Source organism: Bubalus bubalis, chromosome 11, assembly GCF_019923935.1.
Source record: "Bubalus bubalis isolate 160015118507 breed Murrah chromosome 11, NDDB_SH_1, whole genome shotgun sequence".
NCBI classification, from domain to species: Eukaryota; Metazoa; Chordata; class Mammalia; order Artiodactyla; family Bovidae; genus Bubalus; species Bubalus bubalis.
The window spans coordinates 23984749-24010609 of NC_059167.1; the positions used below are offsets into that span (position 1 = coordinate 23984749).

A 25861-nucleotide genomic window follows, 5' to 3' on the forward strand; every position below is an offset into this window, starting at 1 on the left:
TTTTAAACTCATGTGATGGCAAAGCCTGACCTGGATGAACATGAGGCCAGTGGCAGTCTCTTTTATCCGCAGAGCTAGCGTATTCATAGATTTGGCTGCAGAGATGTTCATGTGTTTGGGATGCTGCCCCCAGACCCAGCTGTGGGGGGTTATGTAATCTACTGGATGCGCTTTACATTACCTTAAAAAAAAAAATCTAAATAATTCTGAATGTCAGGGGTTTGGGAGCAGGGGTTGTGGTTCTGGGCAGTATTTCTCCAGAGGTGCTATTGGCAGTAACAGGTGGAGAGGTCCTTTGGATGCAGGACAATGCCAGCGTCACAGACCCTCACACGACCTTGCTTTCTTGACATTGTCCTAATCTCGGCCCTGGTTCCAGTATAATAGCCCACGCCTTGGTTTACCAATTTGGTTTTTTAAAATATTGTATTACATACAATACCCTTTATCTTGATTGCTAAGATTCTTTTTGGCACCTCCTTCAGTTCTGCACCTTAGGGACATCATCAATCTTGCCTCACCCTAGGAAACCAAGAAGGCTTCGTGGTTCATCTCAATGATGAACTGGTGTGTCCTCCAGGTGGGAGTGCCTGCTGGGTGCTTGCATTTCACTCAAATACTGGGGGTGGGGGGTGGGGGTGGGGGGTTAGGCTGTTGGCCCTTGACCGAGTCAGCTCTGCAGAGAGACTTATAAACTGGTTCCTGGATGCAAGTCCTACACCTGGATGTTTCTTCAGAGCCCAGGTGAGCCACATTCCTCTACCACCTTCTGAGAAGGGAGAATCACTCTTCTTGTTAATCCCTATAGCTGCTTCAACCTGACATTTTAAAATTAAAATATATATATATATATATTACACAAATGCTCCTGGAAGAACAGCAGAACAGTAGAAAAATGTACAGTGATGGAATCTAAAGTGTTTTATTGTGTTTTCTTCATTTTTGGATGAGGGAATCGAGAGGAGAGATAATAGAGTTGTGAGGGTTTGTGGAAGGTTCAGACAGCCCTGTTTCCAGGCCCTCCATTAGTATCCAAGCCAGCAGGCTGTGACTTTCCTTTTTTCCCATCCCCAGGTGACCTCAGATGGGGAGGATACATGAATCAGTTAGCTATCTCTTGATTGAAGGACACTTGTAAAGAGTTTATTTATTTTTAATTGGAGGATGATTGTTTTGCAATATTGTGTTGGTTTCTGCCATACATCAACATGAATCAGCCCTAGGTATACACAGAAAGACACTTTTTTTGAACCCTTCGTACCTATTTGGCAGTGATGGGCATGCCTATGGGAGTTGAGGTCACCTTTCCCCTACCATTAAGTAACCAGCCCCTCTTATATTCTGAGCCGTAAGTATTTCTGGCCTGTTTTTCTAACCCATTGGAGGTTCTCTGAGATCATTTCTCTATCCCTATTTCTGTTCACGATTCCTCGTGATATAGCATTTCCATAAATATCCTTAAGCATCCTCTTACATACTGTTTACTCATCTTCTCATCCATTAGGAAGATATTCACCAGACCAAGCCTGGCACCTCGTTCTTTGACTTCATCTAAACACACCTCTGCCTCCAGACATTCAACCATTTGTCATTTCCCTGGGCCCTGCAGATGACATGCGGTCTTCTACCTATTATTACGTGCTGGAAAATGCTGCAGTATAGTATAATTTAAATTATTTGTGGAGATGAAATTTCCCAAAGGCCCCCAATTGTATAGTTGTCTTCAGCCCCAAGGTTTGATCACACTGTGTACCCATCATTCAGGAACTTCATGTCAATATCTGTAAGAGACCATTGAACTTCCTGTCTGGGGTTGGTCACATGAAGCCACCCTGATTCTACTCACCTCCATTTCCCTCAGCACTGCAATTTCCCTTCCACTGCACAATCTAGAATGGTGTCCCTTTTTATTAGAACAATTATTTGTAATGCCTCCCGATTACCCCAATTAAAATTTATAGATAATATGACATACCTGTATACATAAATTTAAAAATCAATATGCCTAAACTGAAAGAAAACTAAAGGGAAAATTAATTATAATACAATACCACATATTCCAATATGGATTGCTTGGGCACAACGACACAGAAAACAGAAGGAAGGAGCCAGGTGCTGGAACCTGTGCATAGAATCACTGAGAATGTTACATTCTCAGCCACAAATACCCACAAGATACAGGTGTGTCGTGTGGGTGACTCAGATACCAGGAGAGGCGCCCCTGAAGTTGATGTGGTTTTTCCAGTCGGTGAACCTCTCTTGGTAAAGTTCCCAACATAAAGTACAGTATCCCCTTGGTTTGCACTCCAGTGGTATTCCTGGTCAATTCAGTATATGTTAAAACTGTGCAAAAATCTCCTGTATTTATTTCAGAAAGGAGTTTGGTTCTAGATGCTGATAACTATGAATGGGCGTTTCCCCTCTGTGAATGCCCAGTGGCATGTTCTAAGTTATGTGGGAGGGTTCTTTCGTGGGTTGTTGTGGGAACTGCAGGGCGTCCGGCATTCCAGGTCCCCACTAATAAGTATCTGCAGCGCTCCCCACCCACTCTGGTGCTGACACAGGGCCCCCACATCCCCCCATTTCCAGGGGCAGCCCCACTGGGAACTACTGGTCTGGAAGAACAAGCAGGAGGGCCAGGAACTGGGAGATCTGCTTTCGGGTCAAGGCACCTTAGTACTTGTATGACCTTAACTCTGGCTGCCTGGGTCTCCTCTCTGGAAAGGGGTTATTAATATAATGACACACTTGTCCTTGGTCTTTGGGACTGTGGCTCACGGTGCTCCCTCCGTGACCTCAGGTCAGCCCAGAGCATCCATATGTATCCCACGGTGTATGTCCCAGACACAGCTCTCCCTCACTGTGGTTTTCTCCTGGGCATTCTAACATATTTATGTCTCTCTTAGGGCTTCCCTGGTGGCTCAGATGATGAAGAATCTGCCTGCAATGCAGGAAAGCCAAGTTTGATACCTGGGTAGGGAAGATCCTCTGGAGAACAGAATGGCAACCCACCCAGTATTCTTGCTTGGAGAATTCCATGGACAGAAGAGCCTGATGGGCTACAGTCCATGAAGTTGCAAAGAGTCAGACATGACTGAGTGACTCACACACACACACACACATCTCTCTTATGTGGGAAGAAGGAAGGAGGAAGGGAGAAAGGACACCTCCCCCTGCCCCCATCTCTACTCTCCAGCAGCTTTTCTCTCCCCTTCCCTTCATAAGCAAAATTCTTGAGAGAGTCGCCTGTCCACACTGTCCCAGTCCCAAAGGTCCCCAGGAGCCTCTTTGCTGCCGACTCCCCTCAGTCCCCGTTTGGCCTGCCTCTGCGGTTGGCCGTGGCCCCTCACGCTCTCCTGCCCCCACTTCCCTGGGAGGACCCCTTCCTGGGCATCCTGCTCCCTCCCTGGCCCCTCCACAGGCTTCATCATCCACCCTCTGTGGGCCCAGGAGGTCACCTATTGCACCTCCTCCCCCGCAGGCCCCTCCTCTCTACCACTGCAGCCAGTGGGGGCTGAGACCTGCCTCCAGCCTAGAATCCTGTGGGCCTCAAAATTAGAGCATCGAAACACAGTTCACTGTGGATCACCTCTGATGCACACCTTTGCCTGCATCCTCTTCTCTCAGTGAATGACCCTACCATTGCCCAAGTCAGAACTATGGGTGCCATTCTCCTCTCTCTCTCACACCTCCTTCCTTCCCGCCTCCTGCCCCACCTCCAGTAAATCTCTCACTGAGTCCTTCCAGTCCTGCTTTCTTAATAGTTCTGGAGTCTTTGCTAATTTGAGTTGGCTGCCTGACCCATGTTGACATTTAGGATTGCAACCTGTACTTACTGTTTGGCTGGATTAAGGTCTCTAGAGGCTCTTGGCACGGAAGGGCTTAGGGTTTCCTAAGTAATTAAAAATAAATTAACCTCATTCTAAATTATAATATAAAATAATGTTTTCAGAAACAACAAAATTTATTTGTATACCAAAGTCACTGCAGCTTCTTTTTTATTCTCTCTCGTAGCTTCCTTTTTAATCTCTCTCATTTGCCCTTCTTTAAAAGAATTTCTTCTGGTGCCCCTTTGTGACTGGTGGCCCTAACTGTGTGTCTCGTGGGCCATTTGGACAATCCGGGATCACTTAGAATGTCAGCCACCTGTGGCCTGAGGTGTCTTTGCCTGTGGTCTTTGCCTCTTGGGTATTTCTGTGTACTTGGTGGCATGACATAGATACTGAGTAATTGTTTAAGGAACATGTGAATGAGTGCATGAATAATGAGATGAACTTGAAGTAGGTTCATTTAAGTAAAAGGCACTGTCAAAGTTATTATCATTACTAGGCTTCTGGTATTTGGTGCTACAGTAGAATTTCCAAGATTGTATATTTACAATGTTCTGAAGACAATCAGCGCCACTGTTGTGCTTCAGCTTTCTTACTTCAACCCACTTAGCATTGAGTAGTCTGTACATAAGAGATGCATATGAGGATTTCTGAATTAATGAATAAATGAAGTTGCACAATATGATGGTTTGCTTGATTCCCTTTCCTGCAGTGAGGCTGCTTAAAGAGACTCCATCACCTGCCCCTTATTTAAAGAGGTGCGTTATTTAAAGTGGCCATACCCTGGGACTTCCCTGGTGGTCCAGTGGTTAAGAGACCATGCTTCCATGGCAGGGGGCACAGGTTCGATCCCTGGTAGGGGAACTGCCATGCGGTGTGCCCAAAAAATAGAAGAAAAAAACAAATAAAGTGGCCACACTCAGCTGTGACAGACATGGTACTTGGGGGAGAGAGGCTGTGCCTGCATGAGATCTCAAAAGGGATGAACATAGTCTAAAGACCTAAAGTCAGGCAGTATGAATAGGACTAACCACAAATCTGGGCAGCATCAGATCACATCAGTCCCTCAGTCGTGTCCGACTCTTTGCGACCCCATGAATCTCAGCACACCAGGCCTCCGTGTCCATCACCAGTTCCCGGGGTTCACTCAGACTCATGTCCATTGAGTCAGTGATGCCATCCAGCCATCTCATCCTCTGTCGTCCCCTTCTCCTCTTGCCCCCAATCCCTCCCAGCATCAGAGTCTTTTCCAATGAGTCAACTCTTCGCATAAGGTGGCCAAAGTACTGGAGTTTCAGCTTTAGCATCATTCCTTCCAAAGAAATCCCAGGGCTGATCTCCTTCAGAGTGGACTGGTTGGATCTGCTTGCAGTCCAAGGGACTCTCAAGAGTCTTCTCCAACACCACAGTTCAAAAGCATCAATTCTTCGGCACTCAGCCTTCTTCACAGTCCAACTCTCACATCCATACATGACCACAGGAAAAACCATAGCCTTGACGAGATGGACCTTTGTTGGCAAAGTAATGTCTCTGCTTTTGAATATGCTATCTAGGTTGGTCATAACTTTCCTTCCAAGGAGTAAGCATCTTTTAATTTCATGGCTGCAGTCACCATCTGCAGTGATTTTGGAGCCCAGAAAAACAAAGTCTGACACTGTTTCCACTGTTTCCCCATCTATTTCCCATGAAGTGATGGGACCGGATGCCATGATCTTTGTTTTCTGAATGTTGAGCTTTAAGCCAACTTTTTCACTCTCCACTTTCACCTTCATCAAGAGGCTTTTTAGTTCCTCTTCACTTTCTGCCATAAGGGTAGTGTCATCTGCATATCTGAGGTTATTGATATTTCTCCCGGCAATCTTGATTCCAGCTTGTGCTTCTTCCAGCCTAGCGTTTCTCATGATGTACTCTGCATATAAGTTAAAAAAACAGGGTGACAATATACAGCCTTGACGTATTCTTTTTCCTATTTGGAACCAGTCTGTTGTTCCATGTCCAGTTCTAACTGTTGCTTCCTGACCTGCATACAGGTTTCTCAAGAGGCAGATCAGGTGGTCTGGTATTCCCATCTCCTGAAGAATTTTCCACAGTTTATTGTGATCCACACAGTCAAAGGCTTGGCATAGTCAATAAAGCAGAAATAGATGTTTTTCTGGAACTCTCTTGCTTTTTCCATGATCCAGCGGATGTTGGCAATTTGATCTCTGGTTCCTCTGCCTTTTCTAAAACCAGCTTGAACATCAGGAAGTTCATGGTTCACATATTGCTGAAGCCTGGCTTGGAGAATTTTGAGCATTACTTTACTAGCGTGTGAGATGAGTGCAATTGTGTGGTAGTTTGAGCATTCTTTGGCATTGCCTTTCTTTGGGATTGGAATGAAAACTGACCTTTTCCAGTCCTGTGGCCACTGCTGAGTTTTCCAAATTTGCTGGCATATTGAGTGCAGCACTTTCACAGCATCATCTTTCAGGATTTGAAATAGCTCCACTGGAATTCTATCACTTCCACTAGCTTTGTTCGTAGTGATGCTTTCTAAGGCCCACTTGACTTCATATTCCAGGATGTCTGGCTCTAGGTCAGTGATCACACCATTGTGATTATCTGGGTCATGAAGATCTTTTTTGTACAGTTCTTCTGTGTATTCTTGCCATCTCTTCTTAATATCTTCTGCTTCTGTTAGGTCCATACCATTTCTGTCCTTTATCGAGCCCATCTTTGCATGAAATGTTCCTTTGGTATCTCTGATTTTCTTGAAGAGATCTCTAGTCTTTCCCGTTCTGTTGTTTTTCCTCTATTTCTTTGCACTGATTGCTGAAGAAGGCTTTCTTATCTCTTCTTGCTATTCTTTGGAACTCTGCATTCAGATGCTTATATTTTTCCTTTTCTCCTTTGCTTTTCGCTTCTCTTCTTTTCACAGCTATTTGAAATACCAGGTAATACTTAGAAGGCTGTGGTTTCACAAACATACACTGACTCATTAGTATGGGCTTGTGGATAAAACAAGTGTCAAAACACTCCAGCAAATATTAACTACGTCCAAGAATAGATCTAAATAATCCTGTCCTCTCGTCCTGATAGGGTGGTCTCCTGGAAGATTGCTGATCTTGGGGAGAGAGAGGAGTAAACGGGTAGAGAAGTAAGAGAAGGGGAAGGCCCCACTGGAGAGGAAATGTGTCTATGAGGGACCCATTGACAGGGCTAGAATTTGGGGCCCAGGTAGACAGGTGATGACCAGTGTCCCCCTGCATTCACCCTCTATCTGCTCTACTCCATCCCACCCCCTAATGGCAGGGGTTCCTGTGTTGTTGTCATTATTTTTCTCCTAACTTTTTACTTGACAGTAATTTCAGACTTACTTCAGAAGTAACTTCAGAAAAGTTGCCAGAATAGTACAGAACACACATGCATGCATGCTAAGTCACTTCAGTTGTGTCTGACTCTTTGCTGCAGACCCCAGGCTCCTCTGTCCATAGGATTCTCCAGGCAAGAATACCAGAGTGGGTTGTCATGCTCTCCTCCAGGGGATCTTCCCCACCCAGGGATTGGGCTCTTTACCACTAGTACCACCTGGGAAGCCCACAGAATACATATATACTCTTTATCCAGATTCAATATTTTTTAACATTTTGCTTTATCATTTATGTTCTCTCTCCTTCTTTCTCTTTTTTCTGAACCTTTTTAGAGTCAGTTGCCTACATGGTGGCCCTTTCTCTCTGGATAATTCATGTGTGGATTCCTAAGAATAAGGATACTGTTTTATAATATCTGCAGTATGTTGAACTTTAATATGACACTATCTAATCTGCTGATTTTATTGCAGATTTGTTGATTAACTTAATAACATCCTTTGCAGCATTTTTCTCCGGTTCAGGATCCAACATGGCATTTGTTATGTCTCTTTAGTCTCTTTTCATCCAGAACAGTTCCTCAGTTTTTCTGTCTTTCATGACATTGACATGTTCAAAGAAGATAGCCTCCTTTTCACCTTAAAAAAAAAAAGGAAGACTCTTCCCTTTGGACTGGTCTGTTGTTGGTTTATGTTTAGATGCCAAGTTGCGCCTTCCCGGCTAGCACGCACAGGAATGATATTGTGTCTTTTTCAGTGTTACATCCAGAGGCACCAGATGTCCTTCCGCCACTTTTGTGTGATGTTAAGTTTGATCACTTGGCCAAGGTGTCCCGTTTCTTCACTGTGTGTTTACTGATTTTTCCTCACTACTAATAAGCCGTCTGTGGGGAGACAAGACCATATGAATGTCTTACTCCTCATCTACATTTTGCCCCAAGACTTAGCAATCGTCCACACTGGGTTTACAGGTATTTCAGGATCCCACCCAAGGGATGGGAGGTCGAGCTTTCCGGGACCAGGTGACATATTTATGAGGGCCTTACCCACATGGGAGGGCCTGGCTGTGCCACCCAGCCCTGTTGAGTAACCGCATCGCCATGATAATTTCCCTCTTCCTGCTCCCACCAGAAACAGAAGCTCATTCATCATTCACTCAACTGAAACATAAGAATGTTCTTGCGAAAGCTTCACAGCTTTATTTGGGCACGGTAGGGTATAAAAAGAAAGCTCATTCCTTCTATGCCTTTAAGAAGCCTACCATTGAGTTGGGGAGACAAGACTTGGTCACTGAAAGATAAAGGACATGTAAGTCTTCAGTACTGTGACCCCACAGGACAACTCATCAAGAGTTATCCTGTGACCCTGGAGAATTAGAGGCTCTTAGGGGTTTGGGAGGAGAGGGATCAGGGTGGTTTAGGTAAGATTGATGGAGGGACTGTTCATTAACAAGGGTCATCTCTGAGTGGGCACTGAAGGACAGGCAAATCTGGGTAAACAGAAATAAGGGCATTCCAGGAGGGGAGCCGTGTGTGCAAAGACCCAGAGATGAGAGCGTGGATGGAGCGACTGGGGGATGGCAAGTTATGTACCAGCCTGGATGGGGCCAAGGGTTGCTGTAGGTGGCAGGATCTACCCCTTACTGACCGCCTACCTCATACCAGGCATTAAAAAAAAAAACAAAACTTTTCTGATTCTACAGGTGATACATGTATGGTGTAAGAAGCTTAGAAAAATAGAGTTATACAAAGAAAATTTTTAATGAAGTCACTCTGTTCTTTCATCCAGAGATAACCAGTTAACCGTGGAGTGGTTCCTTCATTTCTGAGATCTTTGACATTCTTCTGGCAATGGCTCATTTGGGTTCATAGATTCAGGAGCCCTTCTTGTCCCTCAGAGGATATTAATCACACTGTGACAAATGTTTCAGTCTATTGACTTTATTAATTTTGTTTTCTAGCAAGAACTTGTGTTCTCTAATTTGGTGCTTCTTTGGATGTTTTGGTTTTTGTCAAATGTTTGGTGAGTCTTGGCTGTGTTTCTCTCTCTGTATTTTGACGTTTTTCAGTCACCTCTGTATGAATCCCAATTACATGCTCTCGAGCCAGCCACCACTGTTTGGGGACAGGAGGGTGGGATGTACCTGCTGGGGATGCAGGAGCTCTCTAGGTGTCCCTTTGCCTCAGTGCCCTAATGTCCCTGGTGGAGGGATACCTGGGTGGAGACGTGGGGCAGGGGCTGCTTCCCTGGCCGCTCCAGATCCCATGACCAACCATTCAGGGCCTCTCCTGGACCCCTAATCTGCTTGCTCCAAACTTGGAGCTCCCAGAGCCATTCCCCCAAATGTAGAATCCTTAGCTACCCTGTTGGGGTTCAAATCCTAGCGCCGGGACTTACTAGCACTATGACCTTGGGAAAGCTATGTAACTCTGGGTCTCATTTGTAACGTGGGGAAAATAATAGTCTCTGTCTCAAAGGATTTTTGTGAGGGTTCAAAGAGATATATTCATACAGCATATATATGTGCTGTATGAATGTCAGATATTATTATTTTTCATGGTTTTATTTGGGGGGGATTGTGGTTTCTCTCTCAGTTTATTCTCATTTGCTTCCATCTTCAAGGATAGAATTCCCTCTTGTTTTTTGGTGCTCTAATGGATTTATTCTTCTTGGAAAATGTCTTTTCTGTCATTTTCAAGGGCCTTGTGGGAGGTACACAGTTGCCCCTGGGCTGCCATCTTGATACAGTGATACATTTCCTTCAAATCTTCTTTAGTGAGTGTCTTACTATTACCATCTGTAATATGTACACGAAGGCATCCATTGCCGTCTCTCTCTGCTCACCCAGGAGCCTGACCCAGGGCAGGACTTGCCACCTGGTCTGGGATCCTGGATGCTGACTCTGTCTTGTGCAGGCCTGGGAGGTGACGAGTCCTCTTCTGGGCCTTCTGCAGGCTGGTTTGACGCCGTCCTAATGAATGTAATGGGTCCTCTGCTTCCTTTGTCAAAAGGAATGTTAATTATTTTCAGCAGTCTAATTACGTGGCTAATGAGAGCCTGACTGAGATAACATTCCCTTTAATTACTCTTGCCTAAGTGCTGTTTGGAGCCATATTTGAACGTGTTGCAAGGCTCGGTGCTTTCACAGTGGATGGAGCTGTCTGGGAGAAGCTAGTCCAGAGGGACCAGGGTTGCATGGCTTAAGGCCCCCAGAGGAAGTGCCTGGCTGCAGGCAGCGCCCAGCCTCATGTATGCTGGCCTTTCCTCTGGGCCATTACCTAAAGGGACGATCAGTTCAGGTCATGTACAGAGCAAACAGCGACCATCACAGCTCCTCCTGAACAACTCATTGCTCAGTCTTCCCCCCAGTGCACCTGCCCTTCAGGATCCTCTTGGCCCAGCCTCTCACTCTTGGGGGACCTGCCCCCTGCCTTTTCTCCCATCCAGTACTTGGATTTTGAGTTCCTATACTTGGATTTTGAGTTCCTACTGTATGTCAGGTTTTATCCAGGACATGAGGATGCAAAGATAAGGAACCCATGGTCCAGATGTCTTTCCCAAACCAAAAATTTGATCACACCCTTCTCCTCTTTGCCCAGGAGCAATGTCACGTGTCTGTATTCTGACCCCTACCCCCTTCCAGGGTTTATCTTCTATACCATGACCTTCCTTTGGTTCTGATGTGTTCTAAGGTGTCTTTCAATAACTGGGCCTTCATGGGCAGATCCATGGAAGGAATCTCTCCCAAGCCCCTGGGTGGGCTTGAGTAGGCTGGAAGGGGCAGGTCATATGAAATTGTTTGCTGTAAGAATGAAGGGGCAGCTGTAGGTGGCCTGTTGCCATAGGAGAATTAAGTGCCCTGACTCCTGTCCACACATCCGCATTTCTCATGAGTGATGGGAGGGGAAGTGCTGATGAAAACCTTGGTCCTCCCATTTTCCAGCTGTCATTAAACCTCTGAGCCTCCCTTGCCTCCTGAGTCAATCCACGTCACGAGCTCATGGAGGGGACCCGTGAGACGACCTGTGTGGCAACTGGCCAGCATGTAGAGGGTACTCAATAAATGGTTTGAAGTATTTTTTAAAAAACACTCCAAGCAGCAGCCCCTACACTGACTTACAGCCAAAGATGCAAGGACAGGTCTCACTCACCAATGGCCAGGGCCCTCTCCTGGCCTCTTGGATAAAAGTCACTCTTCAGACAATAGACAATGACTTTCTTGGAACAAGGGTTCATTCTCCCCCATCTCACAATGGCAGCCTCGGTTGACTAGGTCTGAGTCTGTGAGAGAGAAGGAGGGCAGGGTGTCTGTTCAGAAAACAAAGATTTCCAAGAGCAAGGAAGTGAAGCTCAGCCTTAGGTCTGTAAGTTTGCCAGCCTTTGGTCACCCTTGGTAATTCTGAGAGCAATGTCCAGAGGAACTTTCTGTGATGATGGAAACATTCTACCTCTGCACTGGCCAATATGGTGGACACTTGCCACATGTAGCTCTGAGCACTTGAAATGTGGCTTCAGTGACTAAGGAACTGGATTTTTAAATTCTATTCATTTTTAATTAATTAAAGTTAAAATTTAAATAGCTATATGTAGCTATCAGACTGGCTAGTGCAGTTGTGCAGTTTTCAGAAAATTCATCTCTGAGTACTTCCTTTTCTTGGCTTGGGCCTCATCTCTAGGCTACTAGTTTTCACATGTCCCGTTTGGAGAAGATTGTTGAGTGTGCTGTTGGCAAAGGCCAGGTGAGTCAAGGGGCAATGAAAAAATCAGTGACCAGAAGGGCAATTTGGAACCCCCAGGGCTATAGCCATCCTGCTGAGATTCACCGACTGTGCAGGGCATCTGACCTTCTTATTCCGCAGTTCTGCCCCCTTACAGTCTGCAGGGGCCAAAGCCACTGGTTTTCACAGCAGCAGAGATGGGTAGGTGGTGCTCAGGTACGTGATTCTCATGCCAGCTAGGTACGTTCCAGATGAGGGAAAACCACCTGTGCTGGTCAGAATTTTCTTGATCACAAGTGACAGAAAATCTAACAAACTAACTGGAGTAAAAAGGAATATCTACTTTCTCGTTAAGGTGAAACACCCGGACTAGAGAGGATTTGGTAAAGTTACTTAAATTCTTTTGATCAGAAGCAGGTGGAAGTTCTAGGCCATCAGTCAAAGGATTTTGTCTTTCCATTATTGTTCAATACAATTGCCAAGCAACAGTGGAAGGTTTCACAATTTCCAGCCCCTGACCACAGAAAGAGTCTTCAGTGGGCTGGTTGTATTTACTTGGCACCTGAGCACTTTGCCCTGACCTAGTAGACCCTGTAGGGATCACCAGAGGACTCTGGGGGTAGGGAATGTCAGACCCCTAATTACACGAAGCTTGTTTAGCTTGTTTCTGCCTCAGGATCTTTGCACTTCTGTTCCCTTTGCCTGGAATGCTTTTCCCGACACCCTTTGCAAAGCTTCTCTGCATCTTTCTGACCTATGCCCGATGCTAGCTCCTTAGAGAACCTTAAGACTCGCCCTCCAGCATCTAATTTCTTTCTGTCCCCTACCAGGCCTTTTCCCTTCTTCATGGCCTGATCAGACATTACAGCATGTGCTGGCTGGCTTCCTTATTGTCTGTCTCCCCACAGAGCCGCGAGCATCAAGGGGGCAGGAACCTCGCCTTGTTCACAGTGGGTGCAGTGCCTGGCCTTCAGCAGGTGCTTGGTCAATATTTGTTGACTGCTGGAATACGACACCTCTGATGAAGAAACCAGCCTCCACAGGACTTCTTGGACCCGGTCCCCTGGTTGTTTAGAAATCTCCGGGGGTGGCTTGGCAGCAGAAGGCTGTGAAAAGTAGAGCATTGCGTGTCACGCTGTTGACAATGTCCAGACTTGTCCTTGCCCTGGGCTTCTTCTGCCTCCGCTGGGGAGGCGACGAAGGGGCAGGGTCTCCATTGCTCCAAAGGAAAGGTGTGGTGGATTTACCTGTGGGAACTCCTAAGGATGTGAGCAGTAATAGGGAGAAACCAGAGAGATGAATTCCTGCTCAGTGTGTGGGGGAGGCTGTGAGGCCACTGTCGTCTCTTCCTATCCAGCTGACAGCAGGAACCTTGCTGGGGTCACATGATGAGGATCCCAGGGCCCCTCAGCTGCCACCCGGTGGGATCTGCCTAGGGGGTTATTGGCAGAGGGGAGGGGAGGCAGCTCTGTACAGTAACATACACCTCACTCTGGGACGGCGGCCTGGCAGCTAATTAGAGAGCCCAGCAGCTGTCCAGCCTTTCAGGCAGTGAGCAGCAGCCACCCAGTGCCAGGGGGCGGGATGGGAGGGAAGGCAAGGAGCGCAGGGTCAGAGACCACTCTCTAAGGTGTAGGGGGATGTGGGCAGGCCGTCAGGGTTGGTTCTGGGGGGAGGAGGAGAGGGGGGACTCAGGGAGAGTGGGCTGGAGAGTGGGGAGGAGGAAGGAAAAAGAAAAGGTTATCAGGACAGGGTGGTCTGCAGGTGAGACAGAAGATGGGGCGGGGGGTGGGTGGTGGTGGTGAGATGTCCAGCAGGCAGGCAGGGAAACCCAAATTCCAAGCCCAGGGTGAGGGGAATGGAGTGGAAGGACATGGCCAGGTGGAGTGGGGAACCCATCCCCTATCTCCACCCTTTCTTCCGCATGCCAGACAGGCCCCAGGGCCTGGGGCTCCTTGCTCCCCAGAGAGAGCTGACCACACTCAGCCTCCCCGACCCACCCCAGGGGAATTTGGAGTTCCTATTGCATTTGCAGCTGAGCTGTCACTCCTTGGTTTGGGAAGTTGCCAAATCCACTTGCGTTCAGGGTTGGTCTTACTACAGGACAAGTAAAAGCAGTTGTTCTGGGTCGAAAGGGAAGAACTGGGGAGGATATGCATAACCAGAGCAAACTCCAGTGGGTCTCTGAGGCATCTTCTCTTTACTTTATGGGCACCTGAGTTGGGGAATCTGTGGAAGAGAATAGGAAAGAAAAAGGCATAGTGTTTGCTTGCCGCTTCCTGGTTTCAGTCTTAGGTTCTGAGCCATGGAGAAGGGTTGTGGGGGAGGGTAGATTGGATTTTGAGGTTCTAGTTGGAGAAGCAGAGATTCAATCCTGCAAGCCCAGCTTACCCTAAATAGTTACAGGGGAGGAGAGAGAGTGTTGCGGTGGGAATTTCCTGCCAGCAGCTGCTGGTTAAACCTCTTTGGGAGATGAATCCTACGTATATGAAAACTGGATGCGCCTTTTGAGAGTGCCAGCACATTGTAGAAATAACAGAATAGGCATTGGTATTCTCTGACTTGAACCTGAGCTTGGCCTCTCGCCTACGTGAGAGCCTGCAGTGTCTCCCAGGATGCCTAGGATGCGCTGTTCCAGCCCCATCTCTTCTCTCACATCTTCTGTATCATCCAGACCCCAGGCACTCGCCCCATCTCTCCTCACCTTAGGCTGGGTGATGGCTTTTGGAGGTAGGAGAAAGGATAGCAAGTACCCTTCTTTCTTTCCTCTGCAGAGACAGCCCTGGCCATTGTAAACCAATATTTACGTGCGTTGTGGGAAAGAACCCTTCTGTGATGGTGGCCTAAAGATTAGAGAACATACGGGGCTTCTCTGGTGGCTCAGATGGTAAAGAATCTGCTTGCAATGCAGGAGACCGGGGTTCAATCCCTGGGTTGGAAAGTTCCCCTGGAGAAGGGAATGGCTACCCACTCCAGTATTCTTGCCTGGAGAATTCCATGGACAGAGGAGCCTAGGGCTACATACAGTCCATGGGGTTGCAAAGAGTCAGACAATGACTGAGTGACTTAACACTTTCAGGCATCATTATGTTTGATTAGTAACACTGGATGTTGCAATCACCCAATAATTTAGCTGGAGCTTTCTCTACCTTGCCTGTCCCTCCATCCAACAGAAGTTCCATGGATTCAAGGGATTCACCATGTGAAGGGGGAAACAGACACTGAATCGTTTTAAGATGGGACCATATGTTTCAATGGGAGGATGTTCAATGCCCTGTAGAAACATCGGTGATAGAATAACTGGGGGACTGTGGGAGGATCTTGTCAAAAGAATGAAGAGGGGCAGGATCTCAAAGGAGGTGTGGGTGTGATGGGCTGCGGAGGAGGGCAGTTAGAGCTTGAACTTGAATGTGGTCTCTACTCCTTCAAGCTTCTGGGGCATCTGGTTGGGTTGAAGGAGAAGCTAGATGGATAGACTCAGCTGTATGTTTTCGAGTAAGCGGCTTACGGAACAGACTAAGTAGATTACACTCAATGAAGGAGGAGCATGTGTGGACATGGGCCTTGAGAATGTGACTGGGTGGGAAGCAACTGGAAGGAATGCCGTGTGGAGAGAGGGGTGACTCTGGAGCCCCCAGGACCAGGGTTTGAATCAAGTGTGTGGATTTGGCCTAATCGCTTAATGTCCTGAAACTCAGTATTTTCATCTTTAAAACGCAGCAGGGTTGTGGACAGGGTGGGAGGTAGACTAATTCCTGCCTTCCCTGCAGGAGTTTGGGGAAGAATCATAGAGATGATACACTTGAAAAAGTTTAAGTTCTCCCCCCATGTTAGTTATCTAAGGGCTCTTCGCACGTTCCTCTCTTCCAGAAACTTCTGGTTCAGGTCATGCTGTCCACAAGGGAGCATGCCCTCTATACCCTGGGACCCAGTTGCAGGGCCAGGGAGTGTCAGAGGAGGCTGGGGACAGGTGGTACACTGCAGGCAGAGGTGGGAGCCCATCACGTCCTTGTCCAGCACCCCCACCTGCCCCTGGCTCCCCAGAGGGAGAGCCTGCAGATGAGGAGGGAGGGGGGCTCCAACCTGAGGAGGGGCCCCAGAGGGACCCCGTTTTGACTGCTGCACTTCATCTGCTGGGGCAGCCCCACAGCCAGTGAGAGGCTCCCAGGGCTGACTACAGGCAGGCTGTGCTGCCAGGATGTGGGCTTTGGTTTCTGTTTCTGTTTGGGTTTGACTTGTGCTATCTCTGGGCCTGCTTAGGGCCCAGAGAAGGGGAAGTGCCCGTGAAGAGGACTCAAACTCCCCAGACATTGGGCCATGGTGATGCTGGGGGTGGAGGGCGTGATGGACATGCTGATGACAGGTACGTGCCAGGGTGACCCCTGCTCACGGTCTGGCAGGCTGGGAGAAGGGAGTGGGGGGGCCCTCCTGTTTGTGGAGGAGATGGGGAGGGGCTGAGGCCAGGAGAGCATAGCAACCCACAGCCCCTCACCCCCTCTGTCCTTCATCCTTCAGTTCTCTCAGTGAGAGGCTCCGGGGAGAGATCCGGGGGTGCACACCTTTCCTACCCATAAGTACATGCGCACACAATGAATTTCAGTTCCCCAAGCCCTGCCCTTTCACTTCTCTTGGCTCCCCTCCCTGCTGCCTTGCAGGTTGTCAGCTTTGGAAGCAAAGGCCCAAGTCACCCCTGCTCAGAGAGCCTGGGGGGTGAGTAGAGGGAAGGAGGAGGGGGGCCATGGGCAGCAGCTCAGGTAGTGCCTCTGTGTTCACCCTGCTTGATGTCCACTGGGTATGGTGACAGCTTCCCCGGTCACACACTGGTCTCAGTTTCTGAGCAGCTGGTCCCTCCTTCTGTAGGACTGGGCTGGATCTGCGCTCTGTCCTTGGGCTCATGCAGAAGGGGCAGTGTCCCAGGGATTTTTCAGTGGAAGCTTCAGCACCTTCATATTAAAACAAAAATGTTGTTGTTCAGTTGCTCAGTCATATCCGACTCTTTGTGACCCCATGGACTGCAGCACACCAGGCTTCCCTGTCCTTGAGTACCTCCCAGAGTTTGTTCAGGCTCATGTCCATTGAGCTGATGACGCCATCCAACCATCTCATCCTCTGCTTCCCCCTTCTCCTGCTGCCTTCACTCTTTCCCAGTATCAGGGTCTTTTCCAATGAGTCAGCTCTTCAAATCAGGTGGCCAAAGTATTGGAGCTTCAGCTTCAGCATCAGTCCTTCCAATGAATATTCAGGGTTGATTTCCTTTAGGAAACAAAAATAAATGTTGAAATCTCTACCAAATGGTCAAGTCTTAGGGCTATATTAAAAATACGTGTGTGGCAAGGGATGTTATGAAATCAGATTTACATCGGCTTGTAGTCAGTTACTGATGTTAATGGGAACAGTCTGACAATAATAATAAAAATAACAGAATGAATTAAATTTGAGTGAGTGGGGGTGTGGGGAGAGGGCTTTAGCACACATTGTGTTGGTGTGCTTGTTTTTCCAGGTGTAATTGTGCTTGGCTCCCCAAATGCTAAAAACAAATGTCCTATGTTGTCTGTCTTCTGTGAGGTTCTTGACTGCCCTTGAGAACAGATGTACCCACTACAGGGTGAAGGTGAGAGTGTAATTTGAAGCTAAATTGAGAAGGGAACTGGATTCTAAAATTATATCCCCGCTCAGATTTACAAGTGTGCACACATTCACTCATGGCGCAAGAAGCGCTGAGTCCTAGCCCCCGTGGGAGTCGCCTGGGATCCTTGCCGGGTTCTCATCACCGGATTAACCAGACCTGGGCGAGCAGGATGGCTGGGAGGAGGTGGCCAGCTCCAGGAGAGGGGCCCGTGGCCTGGGGGTGATGCACGTCTAGTGCTGAGCCAGTGCCTGGAGTTGTCGTGTTTGCCTCTCTGACCAGCCTGGTAGCTCAGATCTGGAGCAGTTTAAGCTGATGAACTCCTCCTCTTTAATTCCAGGGATAAATGGAAGCCACCCACCCAGTAGCCAAGGATCAGCTGAGCCCTGGAGCTAATGCTTGCTCACACTGTTGAGAATGGCACTGCGGCCCAGCCAGGCACCGGGACAAAGGTTAACCCAGGACACTCGTGGCCAGTGATCCTGATGTCTGTTCAGAGCCACGCACTCAAGGGTGTGATAAGTGAGTATGTTACTGGCTCCCAGGGGAATCACTGGCCCTTCCTGCCTCAGCAGCACGAGCACACATCTGGAGATTCCACTTCTGAGCCTGCTTCCCATCCCAGGACCTGTCACAGGGTTATGGTTTTGGAATGAGAGGGGGTTTTCCAGCAGTTTCAGTCCATATCACATGCTCGAGCCATCTTACAGCTACATGGCTTCTAAAAACCAGGCCAGAGCCAGTTGAGCTAAGTGATGGGAGACACCCAGCCCTCAGGAGATGGCAACTTCTCCAATTCTCATTCTCATCTGTAGGCTCATGAATGCGTTGGGCCCTGGGCTTCACCTCTGTGCAGTGGGAACTGGATCTTACCAGACTCTGCCCAGAAGCCATGAGTGGATCACGTGGCTTGGGTAGGGCATCCGGGGCACTGGATGGGGAGGGATTTGTGGCGTATTGGCTGCCATAAATGTCGTCAAGAGGAGCAAGTCCTCCACTGCTTCGCAGTGTTTCAGCCACATCTCCTCCTTAGTCCAGAGGAGTGGCCTCTAGGGCGAGGGCCCTCTGGCTGTGGAGTCTCCTCTGTCCTCACACAGCCTTTCTTTCCAGCCTCAGCCTCTGGCTTTTCCTTGATGACACTTTTGAAAATGACAATTGGCTGCTTTACCCAGAGGCTGTCCAGCCTAAGGGCTCATCTGTCTGAATAGGGCAGTCAGTTCCACTGAGGGATTCGGAGCCAGCAGGTCAAGAGCTCCCCAAGAAGGCAGGGCAGGGAGGGCTGGTGCTTTTGCACTCCTGACTGGATAGGCTTCCAGGAGGTGTTGGACTGGTCCATGGGAGCCCAGAGCCCTTAGATTCTACTTAGGAGAGAGGGCAAGGGCAACTGGGCACTTCTTGGCTTTAGGTAACTCTTGACTCCAATGCTAGTTGACAGTTGAACACTCAAGGCTAGAATTTACTTTTCAGTCGGCCAAGGCTTACAAAATCAGTTCGTGACTGGACAGTCTTTCAGGAAGGGTGTTACTGTGTTGATTTATAGCCAAAGTGGTGTGAGCAAGCCTGGGCCATGGGAGGGTGTTTGGGGTGGATGGATGGTCACGGAGGCCACTATGGGAAATGCAGCTACTCAGACAGAGACCTAGTCCCTGCATTACACAGAATTCCCCGGAACAGCCTAACTCATCAGTCTTAAAACAGCTGTGCCTTGTACTTCCCTGGCAGTCCAGTAGTTAAGACTCCGTGCTTCCATTACAGGGGGCGTGGGTTCGATCCCTGGTTGGGGAACTAAGATCCCACATGCCGTGCGGAGTGGTCAAAAACAAAACCAAAATGGTTATACCCTTTCGTCCAGTGATCCCGCTTCTGGAATCGTTGAGAACTCTTTCGTTAGGAAATAGTCCCAGCAAAGACAAGGGCTGAATTTTCCTGTCACAGGCATAAAAGAGATGTTTCTTGTGGTGTGATTGTCCGAGTGGATATGGAAAACAGTTGTTCTCCCTTTGTTGAACATCTCAGTTAAGTAAATTATAGTTTCCCACTTGGTGGAATATTATGCAGCCATTATAATGAGGAGGACATGGGAAATATAACAACTTGAAAAAAATGATTATGATGTCATGAGTGAAGTGTCAGGTTACAGGATAAGTACATTACGGTAACTTGTAAAATACACACATGAGAAAAGATTGCAGAGGGGAAATGATAATGGCTGCTAGTTGCTAGAATTATGAATGCCTTTTCTATGATGCATGAATTTGTTTCTTTTAAAATGAAATTAAATCTGGATGCATACACACCATACCTTTAAAAGTGATTTTCTCTAAGACGTGGGAAGATGGGGGACTTCTGCTTTCTACGTCATTCCTTTCTGTCATGTTTAAATTTCAACTGTGAGCACATGTCATTTTTGTAATTGGGAAAATGACTTTAAAATGCTAGAAATAAAAAAAAAAATTTTAAAGGCTATATTTCCCAAGAAAGAGTTGACGAGAAAGGCTGAGCTGGTTAACTTTTTATACCTGCTCCTATCAGTTTAAGGACCTGAACCTGTTTGGGCCCATTCACTCATCATCAACTCATTTATTCACAGATAAAGCCAGTGGATCTCACTGCGGGGCACTGTTCTAGGCACTGGTTACCCAGGAATGAACAAGGCAGAGCCCCGCCCTCGTGGAACTTTCCTTCTAATGGGGAGAGACAGACAGTGAACAAGAAGCAAAACAGCAGAAACTGAAAGTGCTGTGACTAAAATGGCATGCCGTGAGGGAGGGGAAGGCTGTTTTGCATCAGAGATCAGAGAATCCTCTGAGGGGTAATGGATGAGCTGAGATCTGAATGACAACAGAGAGGCAGCCTCAGGAGGTCTGGGAAGGGGGTCCTGCAGCCTGCAGGCACCACCCGCAGGCTGTCCATTGCTGCCTGAGCCCTGGTGAGCCTCTGTGCCAACCTGACTTTATGCCCCAGGCCCACTTGCCCCCCCCCGCATCTGCCAGCTTGGATTTGCTTAGCATCCGAGGCCATCTGAATCCTCCCCTGCCGGCCACCCTGTGTGGATCGGTTGCTTCTGATACTCTGGCTGCTGCTGCTCCAGGCACAAGGCTTCTCTGGGCAGCCTCCACTGCTCTTGGCTGGCACTGCCATGGCAAGGCTGGGGCATCTAAGATTCCCGGCAGCACTGGGGTAGGCTGGCAGTCAGGGAAGCTCGGGGTAATATATGTCCTGGTGAGAGGTCTTTGAATGGCACGTGCTGCTGCGATGGTCCTGGGAGGGTCAGCTATGACCCAGGAGGACCTTCACGTAGTTCCTGCCAGGATGCAGCTTCAGAATAGAACCTGGCCTCTCAGGATAGGCTGAGCACCTTCAGCAGCTCGGACACCAAACCTGAGCTTCACTGATGATCTACCTAGAAGCTCCTGTCCTTCTTGCTTTCCTGTTGTCTCTCCATATACCGTCTCAGCCTGCCACAAGCAGAAACTCAGAAAATGTAGTGCCTTAGAGCAGACTGCAGTCAGGCTTAAGGGCCGTGAGGTGCGCTGATCAGGAGGGAAGACTCTGGAGCTGGGTTTGAGTCCCAGCGGACGGCTACCTTGTACAGCCGTAAGAACTTGGGCTAATTTTGCAGCCTTTCTCTGCCTCAAATTCCCCATCTGTGAAATGGGCTTGAAGATTATCTGAGTTAACACATGGAAAGTACTGTGAAGACTGCCTGATTATTATATGACTTGGGAAGTAGCAGGCGGACCATCCCTGGGAGCTTTCCTGGGGGACACCCACAGCAAGAGAGGGTGGAACTGTACAGCGTTCTGGTCAGCCAGTGACCACAGGTATTTTCCCCCACTTGCTTCCCTTCTGGCCCTGAAGGCCCTCCCTGCCACGGTTTTCCTCTCCTTCAACCTGATGACCACAGGGGAAGCTCAGGACTGTTTGAGAACTTGCATCTGGCACCCAGCTGTCAAGGCACCCGCCCACCCTTCAATGACTCCACTCCCCTACCAGGAGACTAGACTCAGGGTTGCTCAAGCCATGCCCCAAATCCCTTGCTCTCAGGGGCCTCTGGAAGGCTTGTGCATCTCCCCAGAGCAGTGGTATTAATTACCTTGTTGCCTGGGGATGGGGAGTGAAATTTGGGAAGTAAATGAAGTGAAAGACCCTGTCTGCATGGAAGGGGAATCCCAGTTTTCTAGCAAGATGCTCCTCTGGACGAAAACTCCCAGAGTCGTTATGTCGTAGCACCTTAGCTTCTGGGAACAAGATGGGAGTTTTGGGCAAAACCAAGAGCAGTCACCCCATCTGGTTTTGCCTCCAGCCCATCTTGGACTTGAATGGTATTCTCTTCACTTCTCTCAACTACTCTCTCTGCTCTCTGCCACCTAAGGAAAAGCTCAGCAGGTTCTGAGAATAGCAGGTGAGATTCTCCTAGGGAGCCAAGCTCGGAAAGCCAGCCTTCCCCCCTACCCCACCTGTTTCCTGGGAGGGGTGGCGTCCTGTCCTTGGACACTCTTGGCTCTGGTCCTTTGCGGGAACTCCTTGTGCCCAGATTCTTTCATCATACACGAGGACTCTTGTGCTTGTGTGCCATTCCCCCGAATCCTATTTGTGAAACCATCCACTGCTCTCCAGATTGTTTTCTCAGTCTTGCCCATGCTGTCTGCTGTACTCCGCCCCGAGTTTTCTTTGCCGGGCTGTCCCATCTTTGTGTCACAGTCCTGTTTGTCAGCAGGAGAAAGAAGCAACATCTCACGAGCTGCTGGTTCCTCTTGATGCCACTCTGACTGGGGCAGAACAGGAGGTACTGGAAGGGCCTGGGGCAAAGGGTTCAGGTGGAGGGAGGCCAGGCAGGGATGGGGGGCTGTTGGGCTTAGCAGAGGGAGGGGGAGCTTGTACTAGCTCAAAGTTTAAGCATAGCTCCGGTGATGATTAGAAATGGGTTTGGGGAGTGGAGTTCTGAAAATCCTCTCCGGCCACTGGCCGCCTCTAATTTTAGCGTCTGTCCCATCACAGTGTGAGCTGCCATCCCGGCTGACGACACTGCCTCACATCCCCGTCCCTGTCCTCACCCCTGCCTTCTGGCCCGGCCAGGACTTCCAGCTTTCCCCATTCATCTTCCGTGGACCAATCTTGGCACAACCTCTCAGACGCGGCCTGACCTCACCTAGGTATGCATTTTTCCCCCGCCCCCAACCTACCTGTATTCTTCCAGGCATGGAAGAGTCTAAAAATGGAATCCAGGTCTTGGGCTTGCCCTGTTCTCTCTCCACCACCATCCTCTTACCCTTTGACAGCTACTCCTTTCATCTTGCTTCTGCTCCCTGGGGTTTCGGGGGTCCATCTCTTCCGTGTCACCTGCTTCAGGGTGGGGGTGGGGGCTGGAGCCTCTGATGTATAACTGGCCAGGAAGCCATTCTTGGCTGCCACAAAAGATGAGACCAAGAGGCAATGAGAGCAGGGTCTTAAAATCAGCATCAAGATGGGGACTGAGCTGAGTGATGTCTCCACCAGTTACATGAGGCTGCTGAAGGACACATCTGAAGAAGCCCCTTCCTTGGGGTCCTGTGGGACAGAGGGGCCAGGGGTACAAGTTCTGGCCAGGTGGAGAGACCTGAGTTCAGGGGAGTCAGGTGGGAGGCAGAGTGGTCTCCAGGCCACCTCTGTCCACCCACCTCAGTCCATGGACCCCTCCTCGCTCCTCAGTGAGTTTCACTGGAGTCCCGCTCTGTCCTGGGCAGAGCTTAGGACCTGTTGGGAGTTCAGGATAAAATGAGAGCTTGAGGAACTGTGCAGGAATGCTGGCCTTTTCACTCACATTTCTTTTAAAGCCTGGACCTCACAGGGCTGGTTCTGGGACCGTTCCCCTTCCATCAAACCTCCTCAGCCACACAGGAGCTTCCAGCTCCTGTTGACCCTCCTCAGCTGAGTTTCTGTCCTCCTGTGGGCTGTGGTATGATTTTTATTTTCACGAGTAGCTTGGCTGCCTGGGTTGGGGCTCTTGGTGGGGGCAAAGACCTGACTTGCTTGGCATGGAAGGCTGCCCGGCTGCTAGCAAGGACAGGCAGAAAGACCCTGCCACAGGTGGGAGGGAGAAGCTGACCTGAAGCCTGGCTCTGTGCCAGAAATGAAAGCCACCTTTTTTTGAGCATTCGCTATATCCTTAATAGTGGACTTCTCTTAGCTCATCCATTGGCCCTGTAACCTTGGAGCAAGTTACTCATTATTCTCACATATAAGGAAACTGGGGCTTCCCAGGTGGGTCAGTGGTAAAGAATCTATCTGCCAATGCAAGAGATGCGAGTTCAATCCCTGGGTCAGGAAGATCCCCTGGAGATGGGAATGGCTACCCACTCCAGTATTCTTGCCCTGGAGGGTTCCATGAACAGAGGAACCTGAAAGCTACAGTCCACGGGGTCGCAAAGAGTCGGACATGACTGAGTGACTCACACACTGCATGCCTTTGCAAAATCAAAATTGTACTAAGTATTCTGTTTCGAAGCCTGCTTTTTTTCTCTTAATATTGTATTAAACAAACATTCATCAAGCGGCTACTAGGGCTGGCCTGCAAACAAATTGTGGCAAAGCTGAGTGCTAGCTATTGTCACAGAAGCAAACGGGGTGCAGAGGAAGGCAGGGCAGTGGACAGCTCCGGAGCTGCAAGGGTTTAGGAAAACATTCACAGAGGAGGACGTGGATCTTGAAGAAGGATTATGACTTCTCGGGCCATGGGTTGGGTGGGTGGCGGGGATGGGGGGTGACCTGTGCGGCAGCAGCAGTTGGGAAGGGCACCCCAGGTAACAAAATCAGCAATGGAGGGAGCAGGAGGAGAGGCTCCAAAGCAGAAGTGTATCACTAAGGGCTTTGCCAGTCATGCCTAGGAGCTGAGCCTTACTCTGCAGATATTGAAGATCCACTAATGGGCTTTAAGTGGAGAGAAACATTGGGTTTGTATTTTAGAAAGACTGTTGTTTTTATACACTCTTTCGCAGTGTGCTGGGTGAGTTGAAAGGAGCGAGGCAAGGCTGGGACACTGAGAGACTATTGGAGTCATCCAGGTGAGAGATGATGAGGCTTGAACTAGAGCAGGAATGAGAAAGAGGAAAGAAGAGGAGGAGATGGATTTCAAAGATATTTAAGAGGTAGAATGGATAGGAGTCAATGGCTGACTTGGTGGCTTTGCCATGTGACTTGCTTGGACCAGTAAGATGTTAGGGGGCGTGACTTAACCATTTAACCAGTATTGAAAAGCACTTGTGCAGTTGGGTTGCTTGCTCTTGGGCCTCTGCCTCTTGCCATGAGAAGAACTTGCTGAGGCTAGTCCACTGGGCCCAGGGAAGGGGCGAGAGGCAAGCGGAGCAGAGCCATCCCGGCCAAGCATAGGACAGACAGAGCCCTTAGATGACTCACAGTCTCGTGACTGAGGCCAGCCAAGATCTGCCAATCCACAGGCATGTGAGTTGTAATAATAAATTAGAGTTTATTTAAGCCACCGAGTTTGGGGATGATTTGTTATGCAGCACTTGCTGAGTGATAAAAATGTCTTCATTCTTGAATTGAGTGTTTACTGTGTTCGAGACACTATTCTTGGCATCTGGGGATGCAGTGCTGAATCAGACAAAGCCCTTAATTTCAGGGAGTTCAGGTTAAAGGGGCAATGCGGCAGAAGAAGCAAGAAGGACCTCTGTCTGCTAACTGGGTGTGTGGTGGTACCATTAATCAAGATGGGGGTCATAGGAGGAAAATAGACTTTTGGAAAGAAGATAATGAGTTCGATTAAGGAAAGGAATATGAGGTGCCCATAGGACACTTGGGTGGAGGTGGTCAGGAAGGAATAGGATAAATAGGTATAGAACACAGGAAAGATGTTTGGCTGGAGATTGAAAATTATCAGCATAGTGAAACAAACTCATCTGTACCAAAGAGAGACAAAGTACTTGCTGTGGATATTCAGAGGAGGAAGAAAGGATTTGTGGTTGGGAGGATGCAAAAGATTTTGTACCAGAGGTAACCTATAAGCTGGGTTTGTACTTGTGGAGGCAAGAAGACAAACACACAGAAAACAATAAACTGGATGGTGGTAAGACAGGGAGAGCTGGAAATGTGAGAATTAGGCTGAAAACGTAGATCGGAGTGAGATCCTGGAGAGACTTGAATGCCAGGCCCCCTGCATTGGGAGCACGGAAACTTAGCCACTGGACCACCAGGGAAGTCCCTACAGATGTCATCTTGTTAACCTCTGTCCCCTCTAGCACTTTGGAGAGAGGATTGCCAGAGGTGTCAGCCCTGAGTCTACTGGCAGCTGGCAGAGCTGTGGTTCATGTTCTCGTGCTTTATCTTCCCATTCTCGGTTTAA

General features: G+C 48.7%; 1 protein-coding gene across 18 annotated transcripts in view; it reads left to right on the forward strand.

Moving 5' to 3' along the window:
• TMEM229B (transmembrane protein 229B) overlaps positions 1-25861 on the forward strand; it is a 42346-nt gene that overhangs the window by 10889 nt on the left and 5596 nt on the right. For 6 of the 18 annotated variants that reach the window (XM_025295313.3, XM_025295314.3, XM_025295310.3 and 3 more), the window contains 3 exons: positions 17861-18042; positions 22241-22309; positions 22522-22676. Coding sequence is in view for 1 of the 18 variants with exons in the window: in XM_025295309.2 (XP_025151094.1) it covers positions 24907-24960 (54 nt within the window). In the remaining 17 variants the exon portion in view is untranslated. Of the gene's footprint in view, positions 1-724; positions 745-8357; positions 8485-16114; positions 16258-17860; positions 18043-20110; positions 20450-21859; positions 21926-22237; positions 22310-22504; positions 22677-24273; positions 24961-25861 lie in introns of those variants that run through there. The other 12 variants (XM_044924828.2, XM_044924826.1, XM_025295312.2 and 9 more) reach the window with 12 other exon arrangements.